Source organism: Microtus oregoni, unplaced genomic scaffold, assembly GCF_018167655.1.
Source record: "Microtus oregoni isolate MIOR12 unplaced genomic scaffold, Mior012 000011F_ref0000422, whole genome shotgun sequence".
Lineage (NCBI taxonomy): Eukaryota > Metazoa > Chordata > Mammalia > Rodentia > Cricetidae > Microtus > Microtus oregoni.
Genome location: NW_024543070.1, coordinates 47834460 through 47853345, shown reverse-complemented (window position 1 = coordinate 47853345; position 18886 = coordinate 47834460). Strand labels below are relative to the sequence as shown.

At 45.0% G+C, this 18886-nt stretch overlaps 1 protein-coding gene across 1 annotated transcript in view; it reads right to left on the bottom strand.

The window, feature by feature from the left end:
• LOC121453353 (solute carrier family 28 member 3) overlaps positions 1 to 18886 on the bottom strand; it is a 53319-nt gene that overhangs the window by 21266 nt on the left and 13167 nt on the right. Inside the window, exons 2-6 of the mRNA XM_041660072.1 lie at positions 9021 to 9110; positions 6307 to 6392; positions 5724 to 5815; positions 3838 to 4027; positions 1657 to 1801 (exon numbers count right to left, since the gene is read on the bottom strand). Of these exons, the coding sequence (XP_041516006.1) occupies positions 1657 to 1801; positions 3838 to 4027; positions 5724 to 5815; positions 6307 to 6392; positions 9021 to 9110 (603 nt within the window). The remainder of the gene's footprint in view (positions 1 to 1656; positions 1802 to 3837; positions 4028 to 5723; positions 5816 to 6306; positions 6393 to 9020; positions 9111 to 18886) is intronic.

The following is an 18886-nucleotide window of genomic DNA, read 5'->3' as shown; positions in this document are numbered from 1 at the left end:
TTTGCCTACTGTGGGTGGCTCCATTCCCTACACAGGCTCTCCTGAACTGTGTAAGGGTGGGGAAGGGAGCTGAGCTCAAGCATGAATGCACTGATTTATTGCTTTCCGCTCTTGACTGTGTATAATATGACTAGCGGCTTCATGTTCTTGCCACTTTACTTATCCGACAATGGTGGGCTATAACCTGGAATTGTGAACAAAATAAACCCTTTCTTTCTAAGTTGATTTTGTCAAAGCAACAAGAAGCGAAACTAAGACAGACCCCATACAAGTAAACTCAATGCAAAGGTTGTGTAGTGCCTTGGATGGCATTTCGGAGCCCTACTCCCTGTCTCTGGATCCTCTGTTTGTCTTGAACCCTCTTCCACAGTGTTCTCTGAGCCTCAGAGGGGATGTTAGAAATGTCCTTCTAGAGCGGGCCCTCAGCAGTCACCCATTCTCAGCAGTATGGGTAGCAGCAAGTCTGCATTCTCCCACCGCTCACTACAAAGAGACTTCAGAGAACCATTCTGTAATACATGCATATATCAGGGCTGCATCCACTCTGTATAAACCTTGGTGCAAAATCTGAGAACTTATGTAACTGTGAAGTCCTGAGAAATACCTTGGACACAAAGAATTGTCTCTGAGACACCCGGTCAAATTGTAAAAGTTGCATGTACAATTATTTCTTCACTTGGAAAATGGAAAGGTAGAAATTGATTTTTCTGTGTTCAAAGGTTGTTTATCTGACAATTTATAACTGAATTAGATGAAATTCAGCTCAGTTGAGAGACTCTTGTTCCCCAATAAAGGGAGCAAAGACCTCTATTGCAGACCTAGGATGACAGAAGAAACGGACTGCCGTCTACACTTCTCTCAGAGCAGAAATGAGTGACCTAAAATCTTGGGATTGATGGCACAGAGAATGGAGATGTTCCTCTGAGCAGGGCAAATACTTTTCGTTGTATTAGGTCAACACGGTCTCTGATTAACGTTTCTTCTGTGGGTCATCCTTTCAGCCAAAAAGAACTTAGGACTTCTGCAGCCTGCCATTGTGATTTGTAGGTAAAAGCTTTTAGTCTTAGAATTCAAACTCATCTCATGGGCTGTAGACTGATTACAAAAAAAGGAGAAAAAGGGGGGGTTGAAAATTGGATGCAACAAGGGAGGAGTGTATAAGGACAAATTTTGAGAATAAAAAAGCCCAAATCATAAACAGCATTTCCATAAAACACAGGATTGAAGACTGGTAGACGGCTTAGTTAGCATGTGCAAAGCCTAGCATTCAGGTCCTCAGTTCTCTTATAAATTGGGTATTGCTGCACCTGTTTTGATTTCCAGCAGGAGGATCAGAAGTTCAAGGTCATCCTTGAAAGAATTTAAGGCTAGCCTGTGATATATAAGTTCCCATCTCAAAACTCAGAAGTACAGGGTGGAGTAGAATATGTGTCAAAGGGAATGACTTTCCCTGAGTAGGCATGAGGGATGTTTTACTTGTGTAACTGAAAATTGCTAGAAATAAAATAATTCAGACAAGCACCTTCATTTTCTCGCCACCTTAAGGACTTGCAGGGGGTGGGGCGGTGGGGAGAAAAATTTGCCTAGTTAGATTCTTTCTCAGCCACTATTTTAGAGTCTTATGCTCTCCTCGTCCCGGGACCGGTCTGTACTTACTCTGGTTGGATGTTTGGAAAAGAGAAATAACAGGATAATGTACATCACGAGACCGCCAAAGGACACCAGCTGCTGATTGCCCAATTTGGCAGTGTCAAGGATCAACCAGAAAATGACGGCCAGGACTAATGAGCTCCACATCACCCTGTGAGAACAAAAGTAACAGGATGAGGCCAATGCTAACAAGTGAAGACTGTAGTGAGACACCGTGCCCCAGAACCGGAAGCTCTGCTTCAGCCAGTTGGCTACAGCGACATCCGTCCCTCCATGAGCATCCCAGAGGAGAGTGGGTGCTTGTACAGAAGTGTCTGGTCTCTGTCTGTAGGGTCTTTGAGAGACACATTCACCTTTTTCTGTCAGTTTTGGGATGGGTGTTGACTCCTTCCCTTCACGAGAGAACATGTTTTCTGTATTTAGGAGCTGAGTCAGACTTTGGGTCCTATCTTCCTTCATGAGAGTCTGGTAGACATGATAGGTGATTCATGGCTCCTGGACGAAGAGGCCATTGTGTGGGGATGATGAGCTGATTACCTAGACTGAAGATGGGGGAAGTGTCCAGGGTAGCCCACATGGTTCTCAATGGAGAGAACCAGTCCTGTGAACACCCGACAGGGCCATCTCCAAGGAGAGGAGATCCTGTGGTGAGAATCCAAAGAAAAGCCCTGGGAATCGTTGTGGGTTCTTTTAAGGGGGAGTCAGGTCCCCAGGAGCCAGCCCCATTCCTAGAGCAGGAAGCCCCTCCCCAAGTCAGAGATATCAATGTCCTCATCTTGGTACTGGCTTTGAGTCAAGCCTAGAATAAGGAATTGGGAGAAAGAAAAGACAAGGCGTTAGGTTGAGTCTTCTTCAGACAGAGATGGAAGGAACACCTCAAACTGCAACTAGACCTGTAGTCATTGGGTCATTAGCTAAGCAAAGGGGTCCTAAGGCTTTTACATTTTTGTACAAATGGAGATAGATATTTCCCACTAAATAAAATGTGCCAAGGGGAAAAAATGTCATAATTTTAGTCCAAGGCTTACACAAAACCTTGTGTGCTAAATCTTTTTAAAGATATAAGCTTTTTTTTTTTTTTTTTTTTTTTTTGAGACAGGGTTTTTCTATGTAGACCTGACTGTCCTGGAATTCACTTTGTAGATCAGGCTGGTCTTGAACTCAGAGAACTGCTTGCCTCTGCCTCCCAAGTGCTGGGATTAATGGTGAGAGCCAGCACTGCCCAGTAAGATTTAGTTTTTAAGGAGCAAAAGACATAGAAAGAAATGAGAGGAATTGAGACCCTAATCTAAAAATTATTGAATTCAATATTCAATAAATAAGTGCAAATAATGGGTATCAGTTGGTCCAACTTTTAAATATATATTTTTATATAGATAGACAGATATACATATACATAATATTTATGTTCATTGTGCATTGGAAACACACACAAACACACGCATGCACACATGCACACACACACACACAAAGCCCCAAACAAAATGTTGAGTTATTATGTCATCTTGATCTTCCTTTCCTGTTTGAAAACTATAGAAATAAATAAATAATGAATAATATATAATATAATAATAAGTATTAAGTGAAACAAAACATTCAAGATCGAATGTAATCCATGATTTCTATTTATTAAAAGAATTTAATGAGATCATACATAACTATATATGAAAGTGCGAGCTCACATAGTCATCAGGTCTTTACTGTGTTGGACTTATAAGCCAATTTTTAAGCCAGCACTGAAACCAGACGGCATCGTGCAGCTGTTCTCTGACCTGGGTCAAGACAGACACTACTGATTGATCATGATCTCATTCTACGGACAAGGTTGAAAATGCTAACGCATCCCTGTATGTCCAAAATGTTGCTTTGTCCTATATTCTTGGCTAATTCTTAATGTGTAGATATCTAGGCATCTCTCTAATACAAACATGAAGATAAGCAGTTTGTCTCTGGACATTTACCATCGAACCAAGGGGCTTGCTGGTACACCTGAATAGCTTCCATATGATCCCTTATCTCACCCTGCATTTCTTGTTTGCCAAATGGAGGCATGATAGAAGATTGCTCGAGGTTATTTCTAGCATCAACATCTCGTAAATGAGGATGGAATTTTAGAACACATTTTTGGAACGGTGTTGGAGAGAGCCAGCATGCCTCCACTGCAGTAGGAGAGAAAGATGTATTTACCATTTCAGCCAGAACCAATGCTTGTCGAGAAGCCTTCTGCCTGGAGACAGGAACTCATCAATTTGCTGCTCATATTTGGCCATCAAGTGATCCCAGATAACAAAGAAGATGGTAACCACGGTGATCACAAAAAGAGGCAGGGCTCTGTGGAAGTTTAGTACACAGGCTGCAATCACCAGAGCCAGGAAAACTGTCCAGGAGGCAAATTAAGACGGTTAATATTACCACACCAGGGGTCATGGGCTTCCAGCCTGGGTCTGATTTAGGCAAGGGGTGGCTTAAATAGGCACCCATGGAATGCAGGGCTGCTTTGGTGGAGGCTGCTTTTGGTTTTTCTGAGACAGGGTTTCTCTGTGGCTTTGGAGCCTGTCCTGGAACTAGCTCTGTAGACCAGGCTGGTCTCGAACTCACAGAGATCCGCCTGCCTCTGCCTCCCAAGTGCTGGGATTAAAGGTGTGCGCCACCACCGCCCAGTAGGCACAGACTTCTTGAACTGAGCCTTTTGCTTTCCTTTCAAGTAAGTCCCTCAGATTTCACCATGATGGAGTTCTTGAATCCTGACACTTGGTCACTATTGCCGCATTTAAAGAACAGATTCCAGAATAAAAATACCAGATGTGGTAGTGTACATCTTTAATCTCAATACCTGCGAGACAGAGATAGTTGGATCTCTGTGAGTTCAAGACCAGCATGGTCTACATAATGAGTTCCAGGACTCCAAGGATTATACAGTGAGAGCCTGCCTCAAAAAAATAAAAGTTTCTTTTTCTAAAAAGTCAGCAAACAATGGCCCACAGGTTCAGTCTGACTTGCTGCGAGGGAAGTGGCATTTGCTGTGCGTACTTGCATCCTTTAATCAAGCATTACCGCAATGCAGCCAGGTCTTTCCACTTACACAGTATCTGTGGTTATATTTTTGTTATAACGGCAAGGTTGAAGGTCCAGTATGGCCAGACCTAAAAGACTCTCTGGCCTGTTGGAGGGACGCTGGCCCACCCTTGCTGTAGCTGCCCCAGCTGTTTGGAAATCATCACACTCTTGGCTTTGACGGTGTAACATTCTACAGATGCCTATGGGCTTAGTGGGAAGGTTCACATCTTTTAAACCACGTTTTTGCTTTGGAGGCTGAAGTGTGGGCCCAAAGGTCCCGGGTCTGACTCTGCCTTCACTCCTACATTTATTTTTGTTCTTGTTTAACCTGTGTTCACTGCAAAGTCTGCCAGTTGTCCAAGTATTCTGCATTTGCATTAGCCAACGTGCTTCCTTGAAAACATGTCACAATAACAAGGGCTCTATGAGCCCCAAGAGTAAGGTAGTGCCATGGTTTGACTGTATCCCCCTGTAGTTTGTATGTTAGAAATTTAATTCCCACATTCAAATAGTGATAGTAGCAGAGGCGGGGCCTTCGGGGAAGTAATTGGAATTAGATGAGGTCCTAAGGCTGGAGCCACCATGGTGTTATTAGTGGCTTCATAAAAACAGACATGGGTCAGTGTGTGTTATCTCATGTCACAAAACAGACATGGGTCAGCGTGTGTTATCTCATGCCACAAAATACCTCTGTCACCAATACTTGATCCTGGACTCTGTTCCAGGACCCAAAAAATATCTATGATTGAGCCTACAGTATTCGGTTATAGCAACAGAAAATGGACTAAGATAGTAGGTGCATCAAAACCAAAAATTTCTGATTGGCTTCATAAGAAAGGCAGGCGAGCAGTCTGTGTAGACTTTCCCTTCTGGGGTTTGTTGATTGACTTCACCATTTCTCTGGGTGAGTCTGTGAGGTCCAGGGGAAGGGCAGATTTCTTTCTTTACCCAGAAAGCTAACACTTAAAAGATCCCAAGAAACGACAGCAGCATTCCCACAGCCCTTTGGTATTTACCTGTCAATAGAATGCCCCCTATGGTTTGCCGAATAATGATTCTGTGCTTTCTATAAAACTCACAAATCAGATCATACTTCCTTTCCAAACACCTGCAACACAAAAGTCAAAGACCCACAGAGTAAGCACCCAAACATGAGATATTGGCGTGCGCAGCCTGGGTTAGAGGCTTCACAAACAACACAAACAGGTTTCTGAAGCCGTGTCTCCAAGCAGAAGTGGAACAGTCATCTTTGGTGGACACTGGCCATAATGTGGATTAACTACTGAAGAGTGTGCCACGCTCTGAGGGAGGGAACCCGAATGGTGATGGAAGCCATTAGTTAGTAATTTATACCTTTAATGAGAAGACTGTTCTGAGAAAATATAAAAATAAAGACTGGGTTCCCAGAGCCACATCTTTTTGAACTGATTGCGTCCATCACCCCAAAAGTCATGAATTTTATCCAAGTGGTGTTGGGTGAGGTGCTGACAATTTCTAATGAAGCATAGTAAAATTTAATTTAGAAGAGAATAAAAAGACAAACACGGAATAAACACACAGGGAGTAGATGCGGCTGTGTCCTTGGCTTAAGAACTGTACCCTTTTTGACGTTCATCTTGGTCATCATCCTCCATGTCTTCTTTGTTTCCTAGAGACTCCTGCTCAATCGTGATCTGCCTGTCACCCTGGAGATCAAACGTAGAGCAGAGAGGATAATGAGAATCCCGGCACATGGACCCTGGACTCCTTTGCTCAGCATTCAGGCAAAGAATGTCCAACAGTCCTTTTAAAATTATTATTCAAGAAATGGCTCCCCTCATCTACTTCTCAGGCACCCTTTCCCCTTTATAATCATAAGAAATTAGGGATCATACTTACGTTCTTCCCTCCCAGAGGAGCCTCTGGTACTCCACCCCTATCACCACCATTTTTTTTTTTTTTGAAAAGGGAACATGTTTGTAGTTCTGATTTTGTTCCCGTTTCTGCTGTAATCATTCAACCCCAGACACCAGCTCTGGTTGTAGGAAAGGCTAAATGAAGTTAACCACAAAGGCTGTGCAATTCTCCCTTTATGTTGAACCGTCTCATTTCCAGAGTCCTGAAACTAAACCAAGGCTTTGCTTGCAGATACAAGCACCTGCCTCATCCTTCAAGAGCTGACAGACTCCCCTTGGGACTCACAGGAGTGTTGCCTTCCCCTAACAATTTAAGGGTAACGTGCACCCAAGCCACGTTTCATGGACAGTTTTTCCAGGAACAGTATAAACTTTCTCCCAAATACCCATGGTTTATTCTGTTCCCAGAGTAGCTCCTTCTCTCCATCCCACAATAATTCTTCAGCTGGTAAAGCTGATTACTGTATGTAGCTGGGAAACATTCAGGTGGACTAGCTCTATTACAGCCTGTAAGCCACTCTAATAAATCCTATCTTCTATCTATCTATCTATCTATCTATCTATCTATCTATCTATCTATCTATCATCTATCTATCTATCAATCTATTATCTATCTATCTATCATCTATCTATGTATGTATGTATCTATCTATCTATCAATCAATCTATTATCTATCTATCTATCTATCTATCTATCTATCTACCTATCTATCATCTATTCATCTATCTATCTATCATCTATCTATCTTCTATCTATCATCTATTCATCTATCTATCTATCTATCTATCTATCTATCTATCTATCTATCTATCTTCTATCTATCATCTATTCATCTATCTATCTATCTATCCATCCATCCATCTATCTATCATCTATTCATCTATCTATCATCTATCTATCTATCTATCTATCTTCTATCTATCATCTATTCATCTATCTATCTATCTATCTATCTATCTATCTATCTATCTATCTTTTATCTATCATCTATTCATCTATCTATCATCTATCTATCTATCTATCCATCCATCCATCTATCTATCATCTATTCATCTATCTATCTATCTATCTATCATCTATTTATCTATCTATCTATCTATCTATCTATCTATCTATCTACACACTCATTTTGTGAGTTTTATTTCTATAGAGAACCCAGGATTATACATGAGTCATTTTCTGAAGCGCTCAATCTATGTTTGGATAAGATCTTCACTGCTGTAGGATTGTATAGAACAGTTTCAGTGCCCTAAAACTCCTGTTGCTCACCCCCACTTTCTCCCTAAGCACCGGAAACCACTATCTCTTCACTCCTTCATGGCTTTGCCTCATCCAGGATGCTGCTGCTGGGGGTGGTGTGGTGTCCCCATCTTAAAGTGACTTCTCTCATTCCGTAGTAAGCACTAACAGCTCCACTAGTTCTCCCCATCACCCCATCATTTGTTTCAGTACTGAAAATCATCGCATCATCCATTTTACTGATGGGCGTCTGGGCTGCTCCCACGGTTTGCCCATTATGAACTTTTGACACGTGGACTTGTTTGCTTGCTGGAGGACAGAGTGGTACAAACACGGCACAGCAGTGAGATATTATTAACTGAGATAAGCAGTAACGAAGATGGGCAGTGTGATCCCCATGGCGACGCGCACAGAAGTGCGTTTGCATAAACACAGGCTATGCGCCAGTTCCTTCCCCGTGGATGGGAAAAACAGCTTTCCCCATCCAGTTGTCTGCGATCTCTCCCCGAGTTTCAGGGACTCAGGACTACTTTTCAACGGGTGTTTTATATGAGCAATTGCTTTTGTTTCAGCAACGGAAGACATTCTACCTAAAGAGGTCCTTGCCAGATGCGGTACCCATGCCTGCCACCCCCCTACCTGGGATGCTGAAGTAAGAAGGTCAGGGGTTCAAGGTTATCCTCTGCTGCATATTGAGTTTGAAGGCGGCGTTGGTCACTTGAACATGAGACCCATCCCACCCCAAACAAACAACAATAAAATAAAAACAATAAATCTCAATCTAAAACAGAGACACATACAAACTAAAGTCCTTAAGAGTCTCTTGGGCTCCATGGAACCAAGGGAGGGCATCTCACGGGCCTCCTTCACCTTAACGTTCAGGTGCTTGCTTTTTCTGCCGGGAGGTCTCATGCCAGGCTGGCCCTGCTCCTGCCTCTGCCCCCTGAGTAGCTGGGGCTACAAGGATGACCTCAGATGCTGGCCTGAGACTGGGCTTTGTGCCTCGGGCTGGTTTTCCTTTCAGGGAACTCTGAGGCCGTCTGTAAAAGTGAAGCCTTGCTTTACAGTATGTGTGCTTTCTGGATGACTGCCTTAGACACACTAACCACTCTTCATTCACAGGTGGTGGAGTATCACCATGGCAACAATTCCTCAACCATCCTCCACACCTGCCTTACCTGCTTGGCATCTCCTTGTTCCCTGCTCTGTACGGATCTGCTCCTGACTGCGCTGTTTCCTGGGGTGTTCTGCTCTTCAAAGTCTTCATCCTAAGAAAAATGCAGAGTGAAAAAAAAAAACCCAGAGTCAGAGCCCAAATACAATTGTCCTTCCGTGACCATTCCAGGAAGGGTTGTGAAAAGTGGCAGGAGGCGGGCTTCGGTGTTCTTGTGAGGTACCTGATTCAAGGAACCATGAGCTCATAAGGAAATGAATGAAGTTTTTAATTTTATTCTGATGGGAAAGATCCCCGTGTATTGAGGAAGTTACAGCAGCTTCCCACCCTTGGCCCTGACTGCAGAGCCAGTATCAGGGGACCTGGGTGGGGACCTAACACTTCAGCAGGGAAAGTCATCGCCTAGCTGAGGGACCACCCTCAGGAAGGCAGACCCACCTTTAAACCATGCTCAGGAGATAGGAGAAATGATTATCCCTTGAATAAGATGAGGTACTTTTCCTTCCCCGAGTTCCCACACGTGAACCCCAGCTCACAGCTTCTGCATGTCGGAATAATTCTGATTAGCGAACGCTGTCCTCTCCTTTCCATGTCTCTAACTCACCTGGCTTCTCTCTAAAGCTTCCTTCTTGCAGCGTGGCTGTTTGCCCACATGTTGTTCACCTTCATGCCCGTTTAACTCAACTGGTATGGCTTCTCTCTTTCTCTCTCTCTCTGTCTCTCTCTTCTGAGTAGAAGCGGAGATTTACAGCTCAATGCCCTGGTGCTTCAATTTTAAACTTCAATTTTAAAGTTTTAAAAATAAAACTGTTCTTGTGGGTCTGTTCTTAAGTAATCTCTCCCTCCTTCCCTTTCTTCTTCCTCCTCCTCCTTTGTTTTTTGCAATCTGTTCTCACTGTGTGGCCCCAGCTAACCTGGAACTAGCTAAGTAGACCAAGTTGACCTTGAACTCACAGAGACCCTCCTGCTGTCTCTTGAGTGCTGGGATCAAAGGCGTGCAACACCACTGCTCCCATCTTTAAATTCTTATAAAGAGACTAAGACCCCAAGACCTCTGTGGCACCTCTAGTGGCCCTCAGGAATTCCTGGCATGGTATAGAAGGAAATGGGGCCGTTGTATACAAAGCACGGGAAGGGGGCCGTTGCACTGAGAGTCCTCTGGGGACTCTTTATTGTTCTGCAGTCAGGTTCCAGGATCCGGAATTACATGCGTGCATAAAATCAGGGTCCCTAATTTAAAGGTGCAATACATGGGGGACGGAGGGGAAGACTTCAACATGGGCCTGACTCCTGACCCTAAGACCAGGGGAGAGCATTCCCTCAATACACTAACTTTCTCTGGACCTTGGGGTTCTGTCTGCTTGGAGTTTTGTTGCCATTGTTCCTTTTTATTTTCAACTTTGTGTGATATTCCGTGGATCGTATGGTTCTAAACGCCAATTTCTGGTTCTTTCCAGAACCCAGAGATTTTTCTCCCCGGAGGAGCTTCTTTTCTTTTAAAGCTTCAGCCTTTGGATGCTGGCCGCTCCTGCCACCTGCTGGCAGCATCGGGAATCTTTGCTGGGTCCTCGTATCTGGTGTGTGTGTGTGTGTGTGTGTGTGTGTGTGTGTGTGTGTGTGTGTGTATGTGTGCTGTTGCATGCTGATTTGCACGCTCACAGAGAGAACCCTGATGGGGTTTTCCCTCGTGTGCTGGGATTGTCCTGTCCAATGGACTCACGCCTCGGTCTTCAAATTTCCAGGAAGAAAATCTCCTCCCACTTGAGGTTAAACCCTCGAGAAATAAGGGGTCACTGTGGGTGTAGGTGGGTGAGTGGAGAATGACCAGCTTTTCTCTTCCTCTTCAAGTTGGAACTGTGGGCCTGTAATGCAGGCTTCTAGTCACTTTTAGCTACCATTTCTTTCTGTCTAATAAGTGGGACTATTGACACCTTTGTTCTTCATACCTGTGAGCACGCCTGTTCTCAGGGAACACAGTGTCTTCCAGGACACTAACTGGGGGAAGCTGTGGGAATCACATGCATGGCTCAGAGAAATGAAGTGGGTGCTGAAAACACTCATACGTATAAATTAAACTTTAAAATGTATTTAAGATGTCAAGATATTGATGATTTACTATCACTAAACATATTTAATGATATATTAAAACATATTTATGATAGAGCATATATACATCTCTATTAACAGTTGTACTGTCTGGTTTTGTGTATCAACTTGGCACAAGCTAGAATCACTAGACAAAGAAGCCTCATTGAGGAAATGCCTCCATGAGATCCAGCTGTAAGGCATTTTCTCAATTAGTGATCAATGGGGGAGGGCCCAGCTCATGATGGGTGATGCCATCCCTGGGCAGGTGGTCCTGGGTTCTATAAGAAAGCATGTTGAGCAAGCCATGAGGAGCAAGCCAGTAAGCAGCACCATCTGTGGCTTCTGCATCAGCTCCTGCCTCCAGGATTCTGCCCTGACCCTGTCCTGACTTCCTTCAGTGATGTGGAAGTGTAATAAACTCTTTTCTCTCCAAGTTGCCTTTTGGTCATGGTGTTTCACTTCAGCAATAAAAACCCTAAGAGAAGAGTGAGAAATAAAAAAGGAACAATGACAACAAAACCCCAAGGTCCAGGGGAAAGTTAGTGCATTGAGGGGATGCTCTCCCCTGGTCCTAGGGAACATGCTGTGATTCCCTCTGGTCCATGTTGACGTCTTCCTCTCCTATCCCCCACTTATTGCGTCTTTACATTAAGAAACATTTACTTAAAATGTTTTCTGGGCAAGTGGCACACACCTTTAATCCCAGCAGGATGATAGAGACAGCCTGCTGTACATAGTGAGTTCCAGGAAAGCCAGGGCTACATAGTTAGATCCTAGTTCAAAAACTTACTGATTATCCTTATGAATGCTTTGCTTCATGTATGTGTGTGCATCGTGTGTGTATGCAGTGCTCACGGCAGCCAGAAGAGGGCCTCAGATCCACAGAACTGGAGGTGCAGGGAACCCAGTGGTCCCTCTGCAAGAGGAGCCGGGGCTCTTAACCTCCGAGTTATGTCCACAACCCCTAAGAAACAATCGTAAGTGGACACAGCTGTGCACAAAGGAACCCTTTTATTTTATTTTTACATAGCGGGGCATCTTGGTTTTGTCTCTGGAGCTATCCACACCACAGTCTGGAAAGTACATTGCAAGTGTGTAAATGTGTCCGGGAGCAGAGCTTTCAGCCCTGGGGTCATTTGCACTGTGATCACTTAGATTCTGAAACAGCAAGGGACCAGTTTGAACATTCTTCTGAGTTTTTAAAATCCTATTGCATAATTCCTCCGACAGGATTGCTTTTACCCACTGGCATTCACAAGTCCTAGTTATGTTTATATGAACGGCATGGCTTCCGGCACCAGCGTGTTGCTGTGCAGTGTCCACTTGGGGGCTCCACTCACAGAGCTGTGGGGACAGTGGCTCCTAAGCTCCACTTTAGCAGGCTCCACCAGTAGGACCGGCTTAGGAATCAACACGCTGAAGTGCTGGGCAGACAGGCAGGCATCCATAGTCTCTGTCCTCACCAGCGGCTTTGGGCTCCGCCTCCCAGACACAATACGAGAAGATGGAGTTTTCAGGAGAAGCTCCCGGTTTCTGGTCCAAAGAGTAGAATCCGGGGCCAGAGAGATAACTCAGTACTTAAGAACACTGGCTGCTTTCGCAGAGGACCTGGGTTCAGCTCCCAGCATCCTCACCATGCCTCACAACCATCTATAGCTCTAGTTCCAAGGACTCGGACACCCTCTTCTGGCCTTCATTAGCACCAGGCAGGCGTGTGTGCACAGACATACACTAAGGCAAAAATCCATAAAAATCAAACCAAACCAGGTCAGGAACCAACGTTCTGTTGTCCCCAAATGAACATTCTGCACTGTGGCCCTCTCCCTAAGAGCTAATTCATCTGGATCTGCCAATCGCCTTGTTAGATCACTGCACTGGATCTGCCAATCAATCACCTTGTTAGATCACCCCCACTGGATTTGCCAATCGCCTTGTTTGTTAGATCACCCCACTGAATCTGCCAATCGCCTTGTTAGATCACCCCATTGGATCTACCAATTAATCACTTGTTTAGATCACCCCACTGGATCTACCAATTAATTGCCTTGTTAGATGACCCCACTGAAGGATTTGAAAAGCGTGTTGATCTATGACAGTGTTTGCTTTGTGACAGTAAAAACGTCAGTGAAGTTATATAGCGGCACGGAGTTTGGGGGTAACCTTACCCCATGTTCCTAGGCTGTTTTTCTACAGAATAAACAACCTCTTCCCCCCTTTTGGTAGGAGTTATTCCCCCCCCCCCCCGCCTTTCCTCAAGTCCAAATACCACTGCCATGAAGAACAAAGCCAAGCAAGTACTGGAGAATGTGCTAACTGCAGGAAACCAAAGAAACACAACCAAGCCACTAGTGATGGGACCTGGTGTCACCTAGGAGACGAGTTTCCAGGGACCCCTGTGAGGGACGGTGTGGAACAAGTTAACTGAGGGGGGACGACCCACGCTGCCAGAGGGTAGCACCATGCCCTGGGCTTGGCTCCTGGATTGCAGGAGACACTGTGAGCCAAGCGCCAGCGTTGGAGCTCCTGATGGTGGGTATCATGTGACCGTCGGCTTCAAGCACCTGCTGTCTTTATGGCCCTGCCACATGGATAGTAAACTGTGAGCCAGGGTAGCCCTTTCCTTCCCTAAGCTGCTTTCTGTGATAGTTGTTTTTGAGACAGGGTCTCTGTGTATCTCTGGCTGTCCTAGAACCCACTGTGTAGATCAGTCTGACCTTGTATGCACCTCTGCTTCACGCAGAGATTAAAGGCGTGTTCCAGCAATGGGCCTGCTTGTGTCAGGCTATTTTACCAGAGTACAAGGAAAAGGAATCAGTGTAAAATCTATCCAGGGACACCTGAGAAACAGCGCCACAAAAACCCCGCGGGGTGTCATTGAATTGGCTATTGCTCTTGACTCAACCTTCCTGTGAACCCAAAAGGAACTCCAGAGTGGCCAGCGATGGCAAAGTTGGATGTAATGGCCGTGGGCATGCATGTGTGTGGGCAGCAGTGTGGTTTCAGTCATGTGGAAGTGGCTAATGATAAAAAAAGGTCCATGCCCTTAAACCTCAGACCTTTCTCTTGGCCAGTGACAAACTGTTTTGCCCATTCTCCCACAGTAAGAGACCTGAGCAACCACTAGCATGGTACTGAAAAGAGGCAGGTAGATTCCCAAGCTCTTGAGAGTGGGGAGAGCTTACCTTCTGTAGTAAGGCCTCCAGAGCCCCCAAAGGCGGAGAGAATACTTCTCGGCCCAGAACTGACTTAAACCCTCTGCGAAGGTTCAGGAAGGCAGCCTTCCAGTCGGCCAGAGGAGGAGCCTGACTTGAGTAAGTGCCGGTTAGCAAATCCTCCCACCCTTTCCTGCTTTTTGCAACTTCCACACCTCTGACTTGGCCTGAACCTCTCTCTCCCTGTTTCCTCATTCTTCCTCAGAAGGCTAACTCACCTGACAGAAACAGAAAGCTCAAGCCAGCTCACAGAGTGAAGTCAGCTCACTGATTTTTACTGATACCAGTGTCTTGCTTTGTTCTTTGGGGGCAAAATACCCAAAGCTCCGAATTCAGTCTTTCCATCTAACTGATCTTAGATGTCGCTCAGATGCAGCTGGAGGCAGAATCTCCCATCCACTTATTGCCCACACCACTGACTTGTCTTACATCCCCACCCATAGGACGACAGCTGAGATTCAGACAGTACAGCAGGTGGAAATTAAGAGCTCATTCCACTTCAAAAAGGAAAAGCCAAGCACAGGAAGCTGATCTCTAATGCTGCTTTAGAACTGACGGAGGCAAATGTCTATTACTCATAATGATTTGGGAGCAAAAACAGTTTTAATTTTCATAAATAATAGATCTGTACAACAAGTCCCACCACTGGCTGTGCTGTTGCCTGTAACACCCAAAACATGACTATAATCTGAAACCCAAATAAATATTCAACACACAAAACTCAGACAAGAGAGACCTTGTCTCAAAAAGACTAAATAAACAAAAAAATCCCAAACCAAAACCAACCAAAGAAAAACAAAACAAAAACTTAGATACAAGGGGCTGCAGAGAGGATCAGTGGTTAGATCACTTGCTGCTCTTCCAAAGGACCCAACCCTTTTAATCCAAGAATTCAGTGGTCCACAACTACCTGTAATTCAAGCTCTAGGGGGACCTGGCGCCCTCTTCTGGCCTCCGTGGGAACCTGCACTCATGTGGCATATACTCACACAAGCACACATTAACACACATGAATAAACGTTTATAAAATAGCTAATTGTGGCAGCACACGTTTTTAAACCCAGCATCCAGGAGGCAGAGACAGGTGACTTTTAGGCCGTCTAGGTTTACATAATGAGCTCCAGGCCAGTCAGGGCTACATGATGAGACTCCATCTTGAAAAATAAAAAAATAAGAACAAAAGAACCTTTGTTTACCCTAGCAGGTGCCCTAGTGAGGATTACTATGTCTGTGATGAAATGCCGTGACCAAAAACGACGCAGGGAGGAAAGGGATGATTCAGCTCAAACTTCCACATCATAGTCCATATTTCAAGGAAGTCAGGAACGCAAACAGGGCAGGAGCCTGGAGGAGCTGACACAGAGGCCGTGGAGGAGGCTTGCTCAGCCTGCTTTCTGATAGAACCCAGAACCACCAGCCCAGGAGGGGCACCACCCACAGTGCGCTGGGTCCTCTCTCATCAATCACCAATTAAGAAAATGCCCTAAAGCCAGATCTTATGGAGGCATTTTCTCAATTGAGGTTCCCTCCTCTCTGATGACTCCAGCTTGTGTCAAGTTGACATAAAACTAGCCAGGACAGGAGGGTCACCAAGAAAAATAATATTTTTTCTGTTTGTTTTTCAAGACAGGGTTTCTCTGTAGCTTTCGAACCTGTGCTGGAACTAGCTCTTGTAGACAGGCTGGCCTCTAACTCACAAAGATCCGCCTGCCTCTGCCTTCTGAGTGTTGGAATTAAAAGTGAGCATCACCACGGCCCAGCTAAGAAAAATGATCTTATGTAGCAAAGAGATGCCATTACATCTTACTTTGTAAATTCACTATTATTTTGTAAAGTCTGATGTCACAGAGAGACACAAATATGTTAGTCTGTTTCTGCCATAGTAGCTCATGACAGCAATCCCCCTGCCTCTACCTCCCAAGTGCTGAGACTACAGTATGCATTGTTGTGCCTGGCTCTCCTATTATTTTTAAAGGCTGGTTGACTGTTTTGCCTATCTTTTGTACTGGATTGTACGTATGATGATTTCTGCCTGGTTCTAATTTCCGACACTGTTTCTTGCCTTTCTCTGATGTAGCTTTGCCTATCTGATGTAAGGAAGATATTTGGTGAGAACTTCTAAAATGCATTCTGAAGGGAGAGGGCCAGAGAAGGCTAGAAACACAAAGCCACTGACTGCCAGAGCAGCTGTGTGACCGTGCTTCTATTTCTCTGCGCCAGCTGCAGTAGGACGTGTATCTCCACATGGCATTGCTGAACCTCTTTGCTGTAGTCTGAACGTGTGCCCTGGCTTTCCTGCAGTCTGACTGTGTGCTACAGAGTTCCCGTGCAAAGAGTCGAGAGCTGGGACCTTCAGGAGCTGATCGGTGCACCAATGGCAAATGGGTTATGTCCTTATTGCCAGAGTGGGTTCTTTCCCAAGGCAGTGACTTGCTCATTATTCTTGTTTGCTTTCTGTTCTGAGATAAAACATGGAAAGCAACTTGAGGAGGGAAGAGTTTGTTTGGCCTGCAGGATCACAGTCCACCGTGGAGGGAAGCTAAAGCCGAAACGCAAGGCAGGAACTGATGCAGAGAGACCAGAGAAGATTGGTGTTTGCACTCCTTGACTTGGTGTGGCACTACCTGCAGTGGGTTGGGCCCTTCCACATCAATCATCAATCAAGAAGAATGTCCCATAGACTTGTGTGCAGGGCAGTCTAATTCCTCAGTTAAGAATCCCTCTTCCAGCTGGGTGGTGGTGGCTCACGCCTTTAATCCCAGCACTCGGGAGGCAGAGGCAGGCGGATCTCTGGGAGTTGGAGGCCAGCCTGGTCTACAAGAGCTAGTTCTGGCACAAGCACCAAAGCTACAGAGAAACCCTGTCTTGAAAAACCCAAAAACAAAAAAACAAAAAAACCCTCTTCCCAGGTGACTCTAGTTTGTGTCACAGTGACAGAAACTGACAAACAAGATCATAACTCTGGGTGGCCTCTTGCTCTCTCCCTCCCTCCCTTGCCAGATGCTGGTGTCTTGACATCAGGCTTTCCAGACTCTAGAACTCTGAGCAATTTATTTATTTCCTTTTTAATGACACCCATTCTCTGTTATTCTGGTATAGCAGAAAATGAATTCACAGTCTCTGTCCCATGCATCTTCAGTGTTTGTATTGTTATTAATTCTTTTTATCCCCGAAGCCAAGAATTTGTAGGCAGGCATCTTCCCTCACTCACGAAGCCAATCTTTCTTCTGATCCCACTGCTCCACTTCTGCTTTGTCTTCGATTTACTCCTAACACTCCTAAGTTTCAATGTTCTCTGTGCTCCTAAGTCCAGTTTTCATCATACAAGGTCCAATTTCTCTTTAAAATGCCCTCATCCAGTCCCACTTCCTCTTGAGGACTATCACAGTTTGACTATATCCTCCTGGATCCTGACTGCCCTCTTCCCCTTCCTGTATTATCATGGTCTCTTTCTGCTCAGGCCTGAATGTCACCAAGGTGTCCTGAGTTCCTTCTTAAGCTTTCTCACTCATTCCTCCAACAAATAATGACTGTGCCCCTACTATAGGACAGGCGCTGTGCAGGGGATGGAAGAAAATCTGTCACTGTAAATTATAAATTTGATTGCTTAATTATAGTGTGACAATGGCTATCAAGATGGCCAAGGTGCTTGTTCACTCTTTCCCCTCCCTCTTCCCCTTCCTCATAGCATTGGGGATCAAACCCAGGGCGCTGAACATGTGAGGTGGGTGCCCCACCACTGAGCTGAACCCCTAGCCCCTCAAGATGCCACGTCACAGGCTAGTTGGGATGAACTTGGCTGTGTCTGTAATTCCAAAAACATATCCTGTTTATCATGTGAAATGGGAACTATTCTCAACAGCGAATCCCCAGATGTGAGAGAGAAAAGAGCGAGGACTTCGAAGTGATTGCAGATGGGTTTTCTCATTTGCAAGCGTCTTTTCGATCTACCCACACCTGGACAGTGGCAAGAAGGCCTTTTCCCTTTAAGGCTCCTGATGAAGTTTGAGACTACGGATGCTTCTATGTTGTCTGATACCTACAACCAAAGAACCACAGACACCGACAACGCTTGGCTGAGACACAGTTTGGTCAGATTCGTTTCAAAAACAGAGCAGAAAATATGGCTTCAGTTTCTCTCTCCTCTCTCTCTCTCTCTCTCTCTCTCTCTCTCCCTCCCTCCCTCCCTCCCAAAACAGAGTCTTATACCACAGCCCAGGGTTTTTACCTTCCTGGCAGGAGAGCAGGAGAGATTACACGCAGTTCTGATAGTGGATCAGCATTGTGCTTGACCAAGTTACATCTGGAACACAGTTCTTTGGTGGAGATTTCTAAGTTAACTTGGCCACCAAGTACTTACATCAGAGGGTTGCTGATTAAACAGACATAGACTAAACAGAAACACACAGCGTGCATTCATATACCATAAAGATTTTAGGAAAAACATTTGCGTAGATAGGAGGAAGGAAGAAATGAGCAGGGCACAGTTGGCTTCAGCTGTCAAGTTGGCACACCTGAGAAGAGTGAGCCTCCAATCCAGAAGTGCTTCACACGAATGGCCACAAAGTAG